We start from the raw sequence: 16,870 nt of genomic DNA, 5'->3' as shown, positions 1-16,870 counted from the left end.
GCAACGTTGTCAAACTGGCATTTGTTATTAGTTCGCATTTAAACAGTATGCATGCATGCAGAGCCCACACAGATCTCCATCTCTGGAAAATCCAGGGTCAACAATAAGGATGAACCACCAAACCAATGCTTCATCTATTCTTGATATAGTATGAAACTTTATCACCATGAATTTAGAGCATGTGGATAATAAAAATGCAGCATTTTTTGATGTGCCCAGTGAAAATGTTAAGACTAGTAAGACTGCTTTTTGTTAAGGACATGACCTGGACTTGGTGTCCTGAAATTGAGATGTTGGCAGTATGAAGAAGCAGGCAAGTCAGTCCTGAGGTGTGGGCGAAGGTGAGACCGATGATGCCCATGCTATGAGAACATTGGCACCACTTTACCAGGTCCAGAGGGGAGACGTGTTCATACTAGACTCCAAGAGTCTGTAACATCAGAGAGAGGTCTTTTGAGGAGACAGGGAGTTCACCCTGATCAGATGCCAGCCTTCTGTGTGTCTGTGCTCTCATCAAGGGGAAATTATTCTGTATGACAGCACATCACTTTTATGTCCTCTTCAGGGATGGCAAGTTTCCCCTCATTCTGGGAATGAAAGCAATTTGTGGTACAGAAGCAACAAGCCCAGGAAACTGCGGGCTTTGAAAGTCACACTGAATTACAGCACAAGTTACTGAGGCTTGCGTACTCTCTTACATTTCTTTGAAGAAAAAAAAAAAAAAAAAAAAAGACAGGCCACTGATGACTTTACTTCCTGCCATATTGGCGTCCCCTTCCCTGAGGACTAAACTGATCAGCAAAATTAAGGTTCAAATGCTTACATTGTGTAAACTACAATTAACTCCTCCCAGCTTCTTTCCTAGAGCAGATAAGCCATGACAAATTGTCCAAGCTGGTCCCAGTGTCTCTGTGTTTGTACAGTATTAGGACAAAGATAATGTTCAGAGACTTTTGTTGAATTCAGATTGAAAATACTTGGATGTAAAAGCAGTTTGAGGTGGCCCAGATCATCAGCGTAAGGTCAAAATCCAGGTCATCAGGGTTTGGTCAACAATCTGATGAGGTTTCCTCAACTTCCTCTTTGTTATGCTGGTTTGTCCAGCTCTGGTTATCCAGGTTTTCCAGTAATGGCAGTGGATGCAGCCCAGATAAATGAGTAGTTGGTTTAATTCAGTCCATGTGTCTTGAGAAGAACCCAACAAGGTTATCAAAAGGTAAACAACATCTACAAACCATAATTTCCCACGGAAAACTCAAGCCTGCAAATGAGATGAAAAAAATCCAAAGCAATCTTCTCCTAACAACCAGCGTATGCTGCTGATTTAGTCCAAGAAACATACTATACACAAGTACAAGAATGCAAAAGTTGGCTAAGCTAACTTGAGCTTGATTTCATGCATTACAATGAAATCCATAACACATCAAGCATCTCCATAGTCTTCTACAATCAGTTTTTTTACTTTAAGGTCTATTACAGTCACGAGCACCAGGTCCAGCGCCAAATTTTTTTAATGTGCGAAAATTTCGGAATCAGTGTGCAGGGACCTTTACTCTTGACTCCACTTCCTCTCCTTGCTGAATGTGATCAAATTTGAAAGCGAAAGTGAAACTGAAAAAAGAAAAAAGCCGAACAAAAGCAATTGCACACTTCCTGTGTTTTTCAGGAAGCAGAAAATAGAACACGATTACATTTTTTTCATGATGGACAAAAGTTTCAGAGGCAGTGTGTAAATGTGATTGACACAATGTGAGGTCGTATTTATTTTTTAATGTGCGAAAAGTTCGGATGAGAATTTTGGACTCGGTGTTCAAGGACCTTTACTGTGCCTCCCCTTCTTGCTGAACATGAATAATTTTGAAAGCGGAAGTGAAACTGAAAAAAAAACAAACAAAAAAAAAACAATAAAAACAGTGTGCATACGAAAGTGACTGCACACTTTGCAGTGTCTGCAACTTTTTGAAGAGAAACTTGGTGCACGAGGGCTGGCACCAAGGGGTGGCAATTGCGGGCTTTGTCCCCCCCAAATAAGTTCAGATCCTTGCACACAGATCCTTGCACAGAGTCTGAAATTTTCGTTTGCGTTTTTTTTCGGATGCAAAAAAAAAAAAAAATTGAACACAAACTGAATCTGATTTTTTTTTTTTTTATGACGGAAGAAAGTTTCAGAGGTAGTGTGTAAATGTGATTGATACAACGTGAGGTCGTATTTGTTTAACAAGTGAAATGTTCGGACAAGAATTTCGGTCTTAGGCTCCCCTCCTTGCTGAACATGATCAATAACTGCGCACATACAAAAAGTGACTGCACGGTCTGGAGCATCAGTAGAAGGGGCATTTGTGGGCCTCGTCTACCCAAATGAGTTAAGGTCCTTGCACAGTGAGTCTAAAATTTTCGTATGTATTTTTTGAAAATTGAAAATTTAGCAAGATCCATTTTTTTTAACGACAGACAAAAGATTCGGAGGCAGTGTGTAAAAGTAGTTGACACAGTGTGAGGTTGTATTCATTTTATATTGTGTGAAAATTTCAGATGAGAATTTCAGACTCAGTGTGCAAGGACCTTTACTGTGCCTCCTCTTCCCTCTTGCTGAACATGATCAATTTCAAAAGCGAAAGTGAAACCGAAAAAAACAGCACATATACGAAAGCAATTGCACGCTTTGCAGTGTCCGAAACTATACGCAATAATGGATTGAGCACTTCCCATCCGAAACAACCTTCGCACCTTCCCACTTAATGTGATTTGGACCCTCCCTAGAATTTAACTGCCTCTCTTGATGGAGGTGCCATGGTTCCAGCTTTGTAGTGCACTATGTGGTGTCTGAAACTATAGTGAGCAAAGTAAATTTCACTTACTCCTTTCACTCATTTAAGTGGACTATATTAGTAATGCAGTGAATAAATCTACCTAAAACATCTGGCTCTGTATCGCCCCCTTGAGTGCAGAGGTTATTGCCAAAGCACGTACAATGAGTAGATACATTTTTGGCATCTGCATTTGTTTACTAGAGTAGAGCATGTTTCTGGACTTCTTTCTCACATCATTTCATTAGAACAGCTATTGTTAATTTAAAAACTGCTATGTAAGCCTAAACAAGTGTAACCCGAATGACTGAATTCTGGGAAAATTCTCATTGCTCTCACACTGTTTAGATTAGATCGGTTCAGTTATATTACAGTAGTTGCCACTGATGTAAACTGTCGAGTCGGGATGTGGCAGTAGGTCCTGCAAATGGAGAAGGTCACATTACTTCAAATGACCAGAGGACAGATGCCACGCAGGAATGTAGAGTTACGGGCATTAAACCCCATCCAGTTCTTCAGTTCTGGACCTTTCTGAACCTCTGGCAAGAGCACCACAATAAGCAAGGGCAGCATGGATCAACACACACACACACGCACACGTCACACAATGTATCTGTAGGTAATGAAGTTCATACTCATTACTGACGCTCAAGCACAAGCACTCAGGGCTGAGAGTAACCCTACTAGCTGCCTGAACTGAACCGGCCATCTGGAAACAGCACAAGAGGCCTCTGGAACATTCCTCTAAAAGCAGTATTTACATGATGCAAGGACGTCCTTTATCAGCTGGGTTGGAGAGCACTCATCAAAGATCAACATGGCTGGATGGGTGGGCCTGGGGTGAAACTGCTCTGGGCTGTGGGAACAACATGTGGGGGAGTGGGAGCTTTAGACTGAAGGGAAAGAAGACTGTGTTCCTTTAGTTTGCTGAGGTGCTGCTGTTGGGGTCGGGTCGGGTGTTGGCCAGGTACTTGGCCCTCATGCTGGATGTGTACTGGAGGGAGACAAACATTGAGAAAAGAACATACAAAATCATTTAGGTTTTAAACTTAGTTTTCACACAAAAGAACATGCTATATTGTGCAAGTGTAAACATGCTTGTCACAGTGGCATTGTTTACACCTGGTATTTAAACCAAGAGGATGGTTCATGATATCATGGATGTATATTAGGGATGCACTGTAAATTATTTTATAATTAAATTACTATAAATAATAAAAAAATATACACTTTTAAAATTATGATATTGCTGAAAAGCAAAAACTTGATGGTATTATGTTAAAAATGCTGAAAATGACATTCAAAAGTGTTATTAAATTATTAATGATATTTACAGTTGAGGTCAAGTTTACATACACCTTGCAGAATCTGTAAAATGTGAATTATTTTACCAAAATAAAAGGGATCACACAAAATGCATGTTGTTTTTTATTTAATACTGACCTGAATAAGATATTTAGCATAAAAGTTATTTACATATAGTTCCCCAAGAGAAAATAATTGTTGAATTTATAAAAATGTAAAAAAAATAATAATAATAATAATAATATATATATATATTTTTTTTACATACACTTGATTCTTTATACTGTGATGTTACTTGAATGATCCATAGCTGTTTTTTTTTTCTTTTTCATTTAGTGATAGTTGACATGAGTCACTTGTTAAACTAACAGTTAGACTGAACAGTTAAACTTCCCGCTGTTCTTCAGAAAATCCTTTAGATCCCACAAATCCTTTGGTTTTTCAGCATTTTGTGTTTTGAAACCCTTTTGAACCCTTTCCAACAATAACTGTATGATTTTGAGATCCATCTTTTCACACTGAGGACAACTGAGGGACTCATATGCAACTATTACAGAAGGTTGAAGTGCTCACTGACTGTTTTTGAATTTACAGATCAGGGTAAATTGAACTTATTTTATATTTCTGGGAAACATTATCTGTAGCTTCTGAAGGGCAGTACTAAATAAAAAATAAATTATATTGAGGCAAAATAAGAAAAATATACACATTTTCATTCTGTTCAAAAGTTTTCACCCCCGGCTCTTAATGCATCGTTTTGCCTTCTGGAGCATTAGTGAGCATTTGGACCTTCTGTAATAGTCACAATTGAGTCCCTCAGTTGTCCTCAGTGTGAAAAGATGGATCTGAAAATCATACAGTCATTGTTGGAAAGGGTTCATATACACAAGAATGCTGAAAAACCAAAGAATTTGTGGGACCTGAATAATTTTTCTGAAGAACAGCAGTCAACTGTTCAGGACAAACAATGGACTCATGAACTAAAGAAAAATAAATAAATAAATAAAAGAAAAAGAAAATCACAGCTGTGGATCATTCAGGTAACACCACAGTATTAAGAATCAAGTGTATGTAAACTTTTGAAAGGGGTCATTTTTATAAATTTAACAATTATTATAAATATTTTATTCAAGTCAGTACTAAACAAATAACATGCATTTTGTATGATCCCTCTTATTTTGGTAAAATAATTAACATTTTACAGATACTGCAAGCTGTATGTAAAATTTGGCCTCAACTGTATAATTTCAAAAGTAGCTAGTAATCTAACATGTAAAAACATTAGCATGCAATTAAGTAACCAGTTAAATAACCAATATTGATGCCAATAAATTATAAAAATTCTGTAATATTGACCAATAACATAAATGCTATTGATATTGTATATTGTGCATCCCTAATGTATAATGCTATAATTGCATGTTTTACAATTTTTTTATTTGTATCATAATTGTCTTTCAAAACTGTACCTTGAAAGATTTGACAGCCTTGTTTTGGCATAATGATTCTGTTGGTTAAGTTGTACTAAAATAAACTAAAAATGGGATAAAATATAATAAAACCTATGCAGACATATTAAAAAAAACAAAAACAAAAAAAAGTCAGTGATACTAAAATTATCCACCCACAGTGGATATTAATAACAGTGTAAAGTGGTAAAAACAAACTCTAAACAATAAATTTTGCATATTAAAATTAACCTAATAATAATAATTATTATTATCACTATTATTATAAAGTTTGTAACAGCACACCCACAATCATTTAGACAGCCTTGTTAATGTGCTTGTAGACAGTGAACTAGTGCAGTTAGTATTTACTAAACTTAATGCATTTATTTATTTTTTTGGTAATTCAACGGCAAAAGGGTATATTTTAACTCTGACTGCTTGCCTTTTGTGTTTTCTACTGTTTTTACATGTAACCTAACCACTAACATGATTTGATATACAAAAATTAGAAGCCATATAATTATACTTCTAGACCTAAAATTAGTATAGTATTCCTCTTTTGAGTCCCTTAAACTCATTTTATTCTTACTGAGGTCTTCAAGTGTGGCATGAATCTTACTGGCTGATTACCATCTGCCAATTACATTTGCAAATTGGCTTGTTCAAACAGATACAAATGGGCTTAATACTAAAATAATGATTCATTCCCCCAGACAGGCATCAACAAGCTCAGCTGCGTTTGCTTCTAAACGAAAAAACCCTGTCTAATCTGTGTATTCAAATCCAGTGTACACTAATCATCGCAAGCGAATAGTTACATATTTAACAACTAGAGCTAACAGCTCTCAGTTAAAACTCAAATTTCAACACATCAACCTCATACTGACACCAGTAATAATGCATCCCAAATAGGACTACCTAATAATATTTACTTTTTAAAGATAAAAAGTACTAATCACTAATCACTAGTGAAAGGTATAACTAATATTATACAAAACACGACTACAGGACATTACAGTACTTTTGTTCACACTGACAGAGATTGCTTATTAATATTACTTTATTAGTGTAATTACACTATAACAAGGAAACATTAAAACCATTATAAAACAAAGCTTAACTTAATTCAAATGAGCAGTGATGTGATGCATCAACAGCCAATGGGAGCGCAGACAGTGATCTAATGCCTGATTCAACAGTCAACCTAGAAACTAGAAATTAGCAGCATTGTGGCTCAGTGACCTCCATCAATTGAATGACTGTCAGTGTGAATGCACCTTTAGGATGCTAATCATTAGCTAAACTAAATTAAAAAGCAATTCTCTCCCTTGATGTCTGCCTTAATGCATTTATTCCTCTCTGTGCTCTTGGAAATTGGATTCTCTGTCAGATACGTGAGGAGTTAATCCTGGTGGAGGGAAACATGCTGCCCCACAGATGAGAAGATCAGGGATCCACACAACAAAAACACCAGGGGCGAGGGCAGCTTGCTTGGGTCAGAATGAGGGAGGTTTGGGAAGTAATCACGCTGTTGTTTTTTGGTTTTTGTAGGGAGGGAGGTGGGCCAATAAGTGGGAGTGGGGCATTTGAGTACCTGTTGGAATAGCAGAGGCTGTTACCAAAACGAGCGGGAACTCTCCGATGGCTTTAACTGCCAGCTGTGATGGCTGTTACTGTCCGTTGATGTCAAATACAACTGTGCGGGTTTGCAGAAAAGAAAACGACAAGAAAGTGTAGAGCAGATAGACACCACTGTCTGCAATCTCCAGCTTACAAGAAACACGGACACATGCACTCCCAAACACACACACGTAGGGTCTAGAGGACACAAGACCAGACACAAAGGTGTGAGGGGACACAAGTACACAGTGTGAGTGGGGTTAACTTACATCAGCAAGTCCTGGCAATTTAAATCTCACCTAAACTACCAGCCGACTAATTCATTTGAATAGATTTTAAGTTGTCAGCTTCACTTATAGGACACTTATTATGCACCTTTTTACAAAATGTAATACAAGTCTCAGGTGTCCCCAGAATGTATCTGTGAAGTTTCAGCTCAAAATACGCCACAGATCATTTTAAAGATGCCTACTTTGAGTGGAAGCAGAGACACGCTGTTTTTGTGCATGTCTCTTTAAATCCAAATGAGGACTAAATAGTGACACTAGTGTTCTGTGTTTGTCTGTGCAGCCAACGACAGAACAGTTAGCATGCTTTGCTAGAACTTTTGCCATGGCGTTAGAACTGGTACACCGTTGTCGCTTGCAAAAACAGTACGCCACTGGTGGAAACTTGCAGATTAAGGGTAATATTATAATGATATCCCCTTTCTATGTCACAGGGGCAGCGAAATATGAGCAGCTCGTTTTTTCACAAGCTTGCAGAGAAAGGCTTACCACCAAAAAAAAAAAAAAAAAAAAAAAAAAAAAACCTAATGGGTTGCTTTTTTCATGTTGTCTGGGTTGGTAGATGCACTGGGGACCTGGTTATAGCACCTAAACATGGTCAAAAGTCAGATTTTCATGATATGTCACCTTTAAAGTTTGTCCAGTGACCATGTTTATTAAAAAAAAAAAAAAAATTCCATTGTCTAATGTCAATTGTGTAGCGATGTATGAAACACAGCTGAGACAGAAGTCACTTTCAAACCACACAGTTTTCTGTTGGTGAACAAGGGAAATCCCGTTGCGAAATCCACATAGGGAAATTATTTAACCGCACATTAAATGACTGAATTTCACCTACGAAAATTCACCAAACAATAGTAAATAAAGAAAACCTTAACAACCAAAATAATGTATTAATCTGAAAGCACACATCATTGTCTCTCATCGCCTCGTGTCAGTAGTTCAAAAATCTGGATCAGAATGATCTGGATTTGGAAATCTCATGTTTTGCTATCCAGGATAAGGTAATCCATTTTGTTTTTGCTGGTTTTCAAAGCAAAATTGGATTGGATCACAACGATCCGGATACACACTTTTTTGAATAACCAAATCTGGATTACCAGTGCTCTACGGAGCCCCTGAAGGGACATGATGATGGAAAAAAAGAGACAGAAAAAAGTCTCAGTGTTTTTACATTCTCTCAGAAAAGTTCTGCACTGCACAACTACTCACAACTACTCAATCTCTGATAATTGTGCCAAAGTAATTTACAATCAGTGTTAAAAAACACTTTAGATTAAATATTTAAATAATTTAATTTTTTTTTTTTTTAATGAATTCAATTTTTTTCAAAACAGCTTTACAGAAAATGCATGTTTACCCCAAAATAATAAACTTTTTGGATCACTTTGAAATACATTCCTTTTTTTTTTTTTTTTTTTTTCCAAAACAACTTAACAGAAAAAGCATTTACCCCCAAAATAATAAAGTTATTTAATCATTTTATTCAAAATACACTTTTGCTCCCTTCCCTCCCAAAATTAAATATGATATTCACAGCTGTTTGAGGGTTTGGGGACAAAGTGCATATTACAAATGTTGCATTTTGGACCAGTTTTAAAGTTCTATTCCATTTTTGTTCCTGAAATCCACCCTTCTGCTGGGATCAGCTTAATCTTGATCTTTTGGATCAAAGGTATCCCAATCTTCCTAAAAAGTTCTGAACAACACAAACTTAAGATATCATCCAGATCAAAACCAAGATTGGATTTTATGATCGAGTTTGATTTTAGAATCCTTTTGAACAACCCATTTTCAAGATTTGATCCAATCCGAAAATTCCAAAATTCAATCATATTGCTTTTGAACAACTGGCCCCTAAACATTATGTACCCACAGCGCCACCTAATGCTCACAATTGTAATGCCAATATTTAAGTGAACTCTATGGGAACTTTTATTTTGGTGCTTATCGCAGGCAGCCACTCAAAACCTATTTAAAGAAAAATCTATTTAAGTTTTTACTAGTCGACTAAGTGGTGCAAAACAAGTACTCAAATAATTAATCACCTCCTAATATTAGTGAACACTAACAGTTTCACCAACTAATCTCACTTGCAAATTAGTTTCTTCGTTGGCAGATTCTTGCAGACAAGAATGAAACTAACAAGCCATACTGTTTGAACTCTTAGCCACAGCATTTTTTAAAATGTTTTTCCTCAGGAAATGTTAATTGCAAAGAGTACAGCAAGATTGTGATCCATGGTGCTTTTATTGAAATTTTATGCCATTAAGTCTTATCTTGGGGCTTTATATTGATTGGCTCCCAAGAAGAGGGACTTAATACATTAAAAGTCTATGTGAAATGTCAGAGGCACTCATTTAATCATTCACCCCTCATCCATGCCAAAGCCTTGAGTTTAACAACCCAATTTCAGCAATTACAGGTGACCTTGTTGATATCTCGCTTCAGTTATTGAGGTGTTTCGAGTCGGTAAGCGAGCCGCTGGCTCAAAACATCTGCTCTCCTTTTCCTCACACGCGAAAAATCAATGCAACTTCGATCTATGGCTATAAAGCTTCACACTACCTAAACCATTCTGTAAGACTGAGCAAGCAAGAAGTTCCCAGTTCTTAAAATCTTTTTGCCCAACAGCAGTTGGCTTGAAAGGTCTGCAGTCAGTTCTCACTTACTCAGTCATGCAAATAGACATTTCTTGAACAGAGTTCAGGACTCCTTGTAATGACTTGCTGTGTACAGTGAAACTACAGTGGGGGAGATCACTGATTTACACAAGCAGACTACAAGAACGTGCTATTTGAGGTGAATATTTAAACAGTCAGGCTGTCAAAATGACTCTGTGGTTTGTGCGTTAGTGTGTTTGTGATTATTGCATGTTCGTGTATGTTATCGTTCACTGAGGACGAGCGCAGTATACTTACAGATGGAGGAGGAGATTCTCTCCCGATCAGAGGAGTGTTCTCACAGCGAGGGTTCTGGAAGTTTGCATTCTGGGTCCTGAAAACCAAATACACACCAATACAAACTCCATGGGTCCCTCACAGAATGGAAACGGTTACCTGTATGTGTTCATGTGTATTGGTTGTTGATGTTGTGTGTGTGTGTGTGTGTTTAACTCACATGTACTCAGTAACAGGAGCATTGCTGACAGTGTGTGCTCCTGCTGGGATGCTGGTCTCACTGCCGTAGCTGCTGCCGCAACTGTAGAGGCTGGGCATGTGCACCCGGTACAGGTTATCATGATTCTGTCTGCCTCCATGAGCCATGGACTCCTCCTCACTGTCCTCATCAGGCCTGTGTGCACAAACACAAACATCATGCATATTACTGCTGTAACTATGTTTATTCAAAGTGACGTTTTTCAGGGACAGATCCATCAGCTCAAACTGGCTTGAGTTCAGTGGTGATACTTTTCAGAGGACAGCTGTCGTTTGACATCATTTAATCCGTCAACACAGCCCAATGTCACACAACTTGTGAATTGCTGTGAAGTCACTTCGCTGAAAGCGCAAGCCGTGATCACTGTGGGAGTGTGAATTGGAGTATAACTGGCAGTTAGCAATGTTAGACACTGCAGATAGCTGACAAGCAGTGTCAAAACTCAAGACGGGACCCTCAAGAGATCAAAGAGAGTTGTTATCTGTACGCAACACTTGGTAGAGGCGAAATACCCACTGTTGATTAGCACCATCTCCTGCACAAATGGGATGTATTGTCAGGTGAAAATCATGTCATTTTACAGCAATGCATGATGAATGAATGAATATGGGGACAAAAAAAAATAAATACTTCCGTTCAAAAAATTTGGGATCGGTAAGGTTATGTCAGAGACATAATTTTTAAATATTAAAGGAGACAAAGACATGTATAATGCTACAAAATATTTCAAATAAATGCTGTTTTTTTATGGTTTTAGCTGTTTTTTTAAAGTTGCTTTTTGATAAATCAGCTGGTTTTCACTAAATGAATTAGTTTCTAGCTGGGTTTTTTATTTATTTTTTACGAAATCAGCTAATTTTAAGCCTTTTTGGCAAAATCAGCTGTTTTAGCTGTTTTTTTTTTCCTTAATTAAACAGGTTTTAGCTGGTTTTTAGCTCTTGTTATTTGCTAAAATGTATTCCTTTGAGGACAAATGCTAAATTAATTTTTTCTGCTAAATAAACTGGTTTTATCTGGTTTATAGCTTTTTTGCTAAATCAACTAATTGTAGTTCTCTTTTCTTTTTTTTTTATTTTATTTGGAAAATCAGCTGGCTTTAAGCTTTTTTTTTCTAAATCAACTGGTTTTAGCCATTTTTGTTTGCTAAAATGTATTCCTGTGAGGACAAAAGCTAAATGAACCAAATTAACTGTTTTTTTTTTTTTTTTATAACTGGTTTTAGCTGGTTTTTAGCTTTTTTTGCTAAATCTTTTGGTTTTAAGCTTTTTCTAAATCACCTGGTTTTAGCTCATTTTTAGCTGGTTTTATTTACTAAATTTTAGCTGTTTTTTTTTAGCTGTTTGTACTAAATCAACTGATTTTAACTGTTTTTTTAGCTTTTAAAACCTTCAGATTTTTTACTTCTAAAACTACAAACTTTCTGGATAGGCTTTTTCAAGCCAACTTAAAGTTTGTGAAACTTAAATCTAGTTTTAAATTGTAAAAAAAAACTTGACAAAATGACTTTTTTTTAACTATATATTTAATCAAATAATTGCAGCCTTGACGAGCATAAGAGACTTCTTTTAAAAGCATTATTATTAAAAAAAAGTCTTACAGCCCCAAACTTAATTCAAAGTGGAAACAAACTTCAAAACTTCAGAAAAATGGATGAATCCATTTTGAAGTAGGGGAAAACATATGAATCATATCACTGTGACATGTCCAACATTACATAAACAAATTCTATCTAAACTTCACTATCAACATGTCACAGTGTGGTATGAACAGCAGAGGGCGCTCTCTCCTGTCTTACTGATAACAAACAGGAAGTGCACATCAAGTCCACATAGAGGCATGTGCTTGCCATTCTTCCTCTGCTTGCTTTCAGCCACAGAGAACAAAGAGAGCAGCATGCATTTGGCCTAGAGGAAGGACATATTACCATTTGAGGGAAAGCCTGGAAACACACAAATACCTGCATCAGTGACTTTTGACAGACCAGTAACCGTCTGTTCTCCTGTGTCCACTGATCTATAATTAGATTACATGCGACCAGGAACAGAATAAGATGTATCTGCAGTGTGTTAGCTTAATGAATGTGAATGAAAAAGCTAACGGTGACCAGAGGGAGAGAAATAAACTATCAGCAGGGCTGTGAAACAGAATGTGGCACTATAAATATACAGATCTGGGCCACCCCCTGCTGGACATGGTAGCATGATGAACTCACTATCACTGTTCAATTCATTACTATTCAGTGTACAGTAGTTCAGCTTCAGTTCTACTCTAGCTAACATTTTTTAACTTATCACTGGCATAACGTGTTGTTGCGTTATTGTCTACCAAAGCAAACTTAAAGGCGATTCAGTTGATGACTTGTCAACACCAAATTTTCAGTGCCTGGTTTTTTATGACAAAAATAATTTTTGCGTCTTGGTACTGTCATGAACGTGCGACGAATAGTGACACGGAAAAAAATAAATATTTAAATAAATGTTATTTTTGTTTTCTTTGCACACAAAAATTATTCTCGTAGCTTTATAACATTATGGTTGAACCATTGATGTCACATGGACTATTTTAACAATGTTCTTACTACCTTTCCGGGCCTTGAATGTGTCAGTTGCTTTGCTGTCTATGGAGGGTCAGAAAGCTCTCGGATTTCATCAAAAATATCTTAATTTGTGTCCTGAAGATGAAGGTCTTACGGGTTTGGAACAACATGAAATTGAGTAATTAATGACAAAACTTTCATTTTTACATTTAAAAAAAGTACTCAACTTCTTAATGATTAAAATGTTTGCACAAAATGCATACACTAACTTTAAATGTCACAAAATACCAACTTTACACAGTTAACGCAATCAGTGTCTACCTCCACACTGCACGGCCTGTCACCACCTGCCTAAACTCATATTCAGAAACAGCTAATTATCTATAATGAAGAGGTAGCGTGAACGGCCGTGTACCATGAGACACACTTACGAGTGTGATAATTACATAATATGCTTAAGCTGGCGTCTTTGTCCCTTCTATCTCTCCCACTGTAATCCTGTTTGCCCGATGCAGGCCTGTCCTGGGAGAGCAGCCGCATGGGCCTAGGCCGGGAAAATTATTACAGTTTATGTAATAATGGGAGGAAGATGGGAGCGATTCCCACACAGAGCGCTTGGAAGGAAGGAACAGGGGAAGAGAAGATGGAGCGAGGCAGCTGTTTCCGTTTAAAGCTTCTGACCGAAGAGCACGATGGAAGCACGAGGTGTCCAACCATAATCTTCGTAACAATGCCCACAGACAAACAAACATACCACTAACTGTTGTTTTATCTTTGGTTTAATCCTCACGAGTGCATTTAACTATAAAAATGAGGATGTTCCACTGAATGACTGCGTCATACTGTTCACACGAACTGGTGTGGGAAAAGAACAATGTGTTTTATGACAATAACAAAACGGCCCATTTCTCTTTAATGCACTTTAGGCCAGATAACACATTTAATCCGGTAAAGCAGTGATATAGTGTTAGGAATATACAGTATAAGGTCACTAACAGATGTGTACTGTTAGTATTAATGAAAAAAAGAAAGCGAAAAAGTGCGTTAAAGAGAAATGGGCAGTTTTGTTATTGTCATAAAACACATTGTTCATTTCCCACACCAGTTCGTGTTAACAGTATGACGCAGTCATTCAGTGGAACATCCTCATTTTTATAATATAGCTGTTGTTATAAAATTATATGTAAGTATAATATAAAGGGAGGTGGGTATAGTATAAACTTACATTCAACACATTCCTGATTTTTACAACATTCATTCATTCATTCATTCATTCATGTTTGTTATGGAGACCAACATTGTCAACATTTGTTTATTCCACATATATCTGAACACATTACACAAAAGCTCATTGCTCATTTGTTGGTAATTTCTTTTCCACCAAACAAAAGGATTTGATGTTCTGAGAATGTTCTTAGTACGATTTCATTTTGTGAGAATAGGCCCAAAGGAATCCATTTAAATCATAGTTTTCAATCATGAGGCCTCAGCAAACTTCAAAGGACTTAAAATGAGACTTTAAAATATATGTTGTGTGTGTGTGTGTGTGTGTGTGTGTATTACTGAGCTACAATTACAGTATCAGTTTTTATTTTAATATTTTCCATTTTAGTTTTTTTTTTTTCATTTTATTATGTTTTTTACCGTATACTTCTACTATTTTTTACAAAATGCAATATGCTTTTAGCATTATCAAGTTAATTAACAGCAAAATTTAAATAAATTTAAAAGTAATAGATTTATAACAAAATATAAGTAATTTATAAGAAATGTAAAATAAATAGCCTTATGGTTTTAATATTATATTTCAGACTAATGTCTATTTTTTTATACATTTTTTTAAACTTAACTATAATAACCCCTCTGTATTTAATAATAATTATAATAACCATTATTATATAAAAGCTAGGGCCCTATGAAATCTGTTTCATTTTTCCCCAAATTCAGTTTTTTTTTTTTTTTACTATTACTATTATATATATATATATATATATATATATATATATATATATATACACACATATTTACATTATTATTATTATTATTATATTTTTTTTTAATTCCGTTCATATATACGTTTTTCTGGATTCCCTTTTTCTATTTTCATTTTTCTGGACTTCCTTGACATCATTTTTAATGGGTAAAAAAGCAAACAAAACAAAATGGTAAAATCCTCTCAGAGTAGTTATGGGGATTTTGTTCATGTATTTACATCCTCATATAGTGAGATGGCAGACACAGTGAGCGTCAAATCCGTTTCAGTATGTGTAGTAAATAAAACCATGCGTCTGTGCCATTCATTCACACAGAGACACACAGAACAGGCAGGATTCATAATTAAAAAGTCTTTTTGCAGCTTAATATTTACAGATTCTAGTCAATATCACAATTTGATTTAAGTGTACTGATCAACATCTGATTAATTCACCCAAAACACCCAAAGTTCCGTGACATTCCGCATTATACAGTAAAATTATTTTATGATTTTCCTTCAGATCTCACCTTTTGCCATGCCATGTGTGTGGGACACTGCAGATGACTGAGGTGAACATGAGAGCTGTGATGAACGAGAACAGCACCAGGTAGATCAGACCCTCCAGACCATCATAACACACTCCGGTCAATGCCTGCACATAATCCTGAACACAAACAGAAAGACACAGTATTAAACAAACAATTACAGCACTGCAAATTCTGTCATCATTTACTCACTGCCAGCACTGACTTCCTTTCATCAGTGGAGGCACAAAAATAGGATACAGGGTTTGAACAGCATGAGCATGAGAAACAATGACAGAATAATGTTCATTTGTGGGTCAACGGTCACTTTAAATGCCTTGCATGAAACAACACACACAGAAATTAGTCTCTGCTACTTAAGTGAATAATAGTTACAGAAGATATGAAAATAGTATGATAATATCCAGTGCTAGAATCTCTTAACGGAAAACTTCCTGCAGTAGACAGCACCATATGCTGCAGAGAGAAATAGGGTTTTTAATAATACATGTTGACCGAACCACGACCAGCCCTACACATGCTGCTATCAGAGAAACATGGCAGCGTCTTCCTTCCTCCAAATTACTGTCATTATTAACTGCAAAATTGCTCCATTTGTAATTACTGCCGGCGCTGCTATGCATCTCCAGCACAAACTCTCCCACATACAGCCCAGATGTACGGTTTTGACCGTGAAATATGCCATTACTTTTGCAGTATGAAAACACTATTAATAATGTATAACACGTTTCCAAATGTCCATATTTTATCCGTTACTTTCTCTTCTCATGGGAAGAAGATGCACTTTTAGGACCACCCACACAGCAGGCCTCCGTCTCTCAGCCCTGAGGAGGAACTCAATTCACACAGAATCCTGAAATATCGGACATTTCCATCTCAGAGGAGACAACAGGCTCCAGACTGCAGCAGTAAGTGCTGGTAAGGTAAGGTTTAGAGCAGATAGAAGACAGAAACACATATGTGACCCTGGACCACAAAAATCAGTCATAAGTCGCACAGGTATATTTGTAGCAATAGCCAAAAATACATTGTATAAGTCAAAATTATCGATTTTTCTTTTATGCCAAAAATCATTAGGATGTTAAGCAAAAATCATGTTCCATGAAGATATTTTGTAAATTTCCTACTGTAAATGTATCAAAACTTAATATGCATTACTAAGAACTTCATTTGGACAACTTTAAA

At 36.4% G+C, this 16,870-nt stretch overlaps 1 protein-coding gene across 1 annotated transcript in view; it reads right to left on the bottom strand.

The window, feature by feature from the left end:
• Positions 1 to 680: 680 nt before the first annotated feature.
• ttyh3a (tweety family member 3a) overlaps positions 681 to 16,870 on the bottom strand; it is a 70,724-nt gene continuing 54,534 nt past the window's right edge. The window contains exons 11-14 of the mRNA XM_051103483.1: positions 15,668 to 15,804; positions 10,591 to 10,764; positions 10,392 to 10,467; positions 681 to 3,801 (exon numbers count right to left, since the gene is read on the bottom strand). Of these exons, the coding sequence (XP_050959440.1) occupies positions 3,727 to 3,801; positions 10,392 to 10,467; positions 10,591 to 10,764; positions 15,668 to 15,804 (462 nt within the window). The 3' untranslated portion in view covers positions 681 to 3,726. The remainder of the gene's footprint in view (positions 3,802 to 10,391; positions 10,468 to 10,590; positions 10,765 to 15,667; positions 15,805 to 16,870) is intronic.

Source organism: Labeo rohita, chromosome 3, assembly GCF_022985175.1.
Source record: "Labeo rohita strain BAU-BD-2019 chromosome 3, IGBB_LRoh.1.0, whole genome shotgun sequence".
NCBI classification, from domain to species: domain Eukaryota; kingdom Metazoa; phylum Chordata; class Actinopteri; order Cypriniformes; family Cyprinidae; genus Labeo; species Labeo rohita.
Note: the sequence above shows the minus strand (reverse complement) of the source record. Positions and strands in the feature narration are given on the sequence as shown.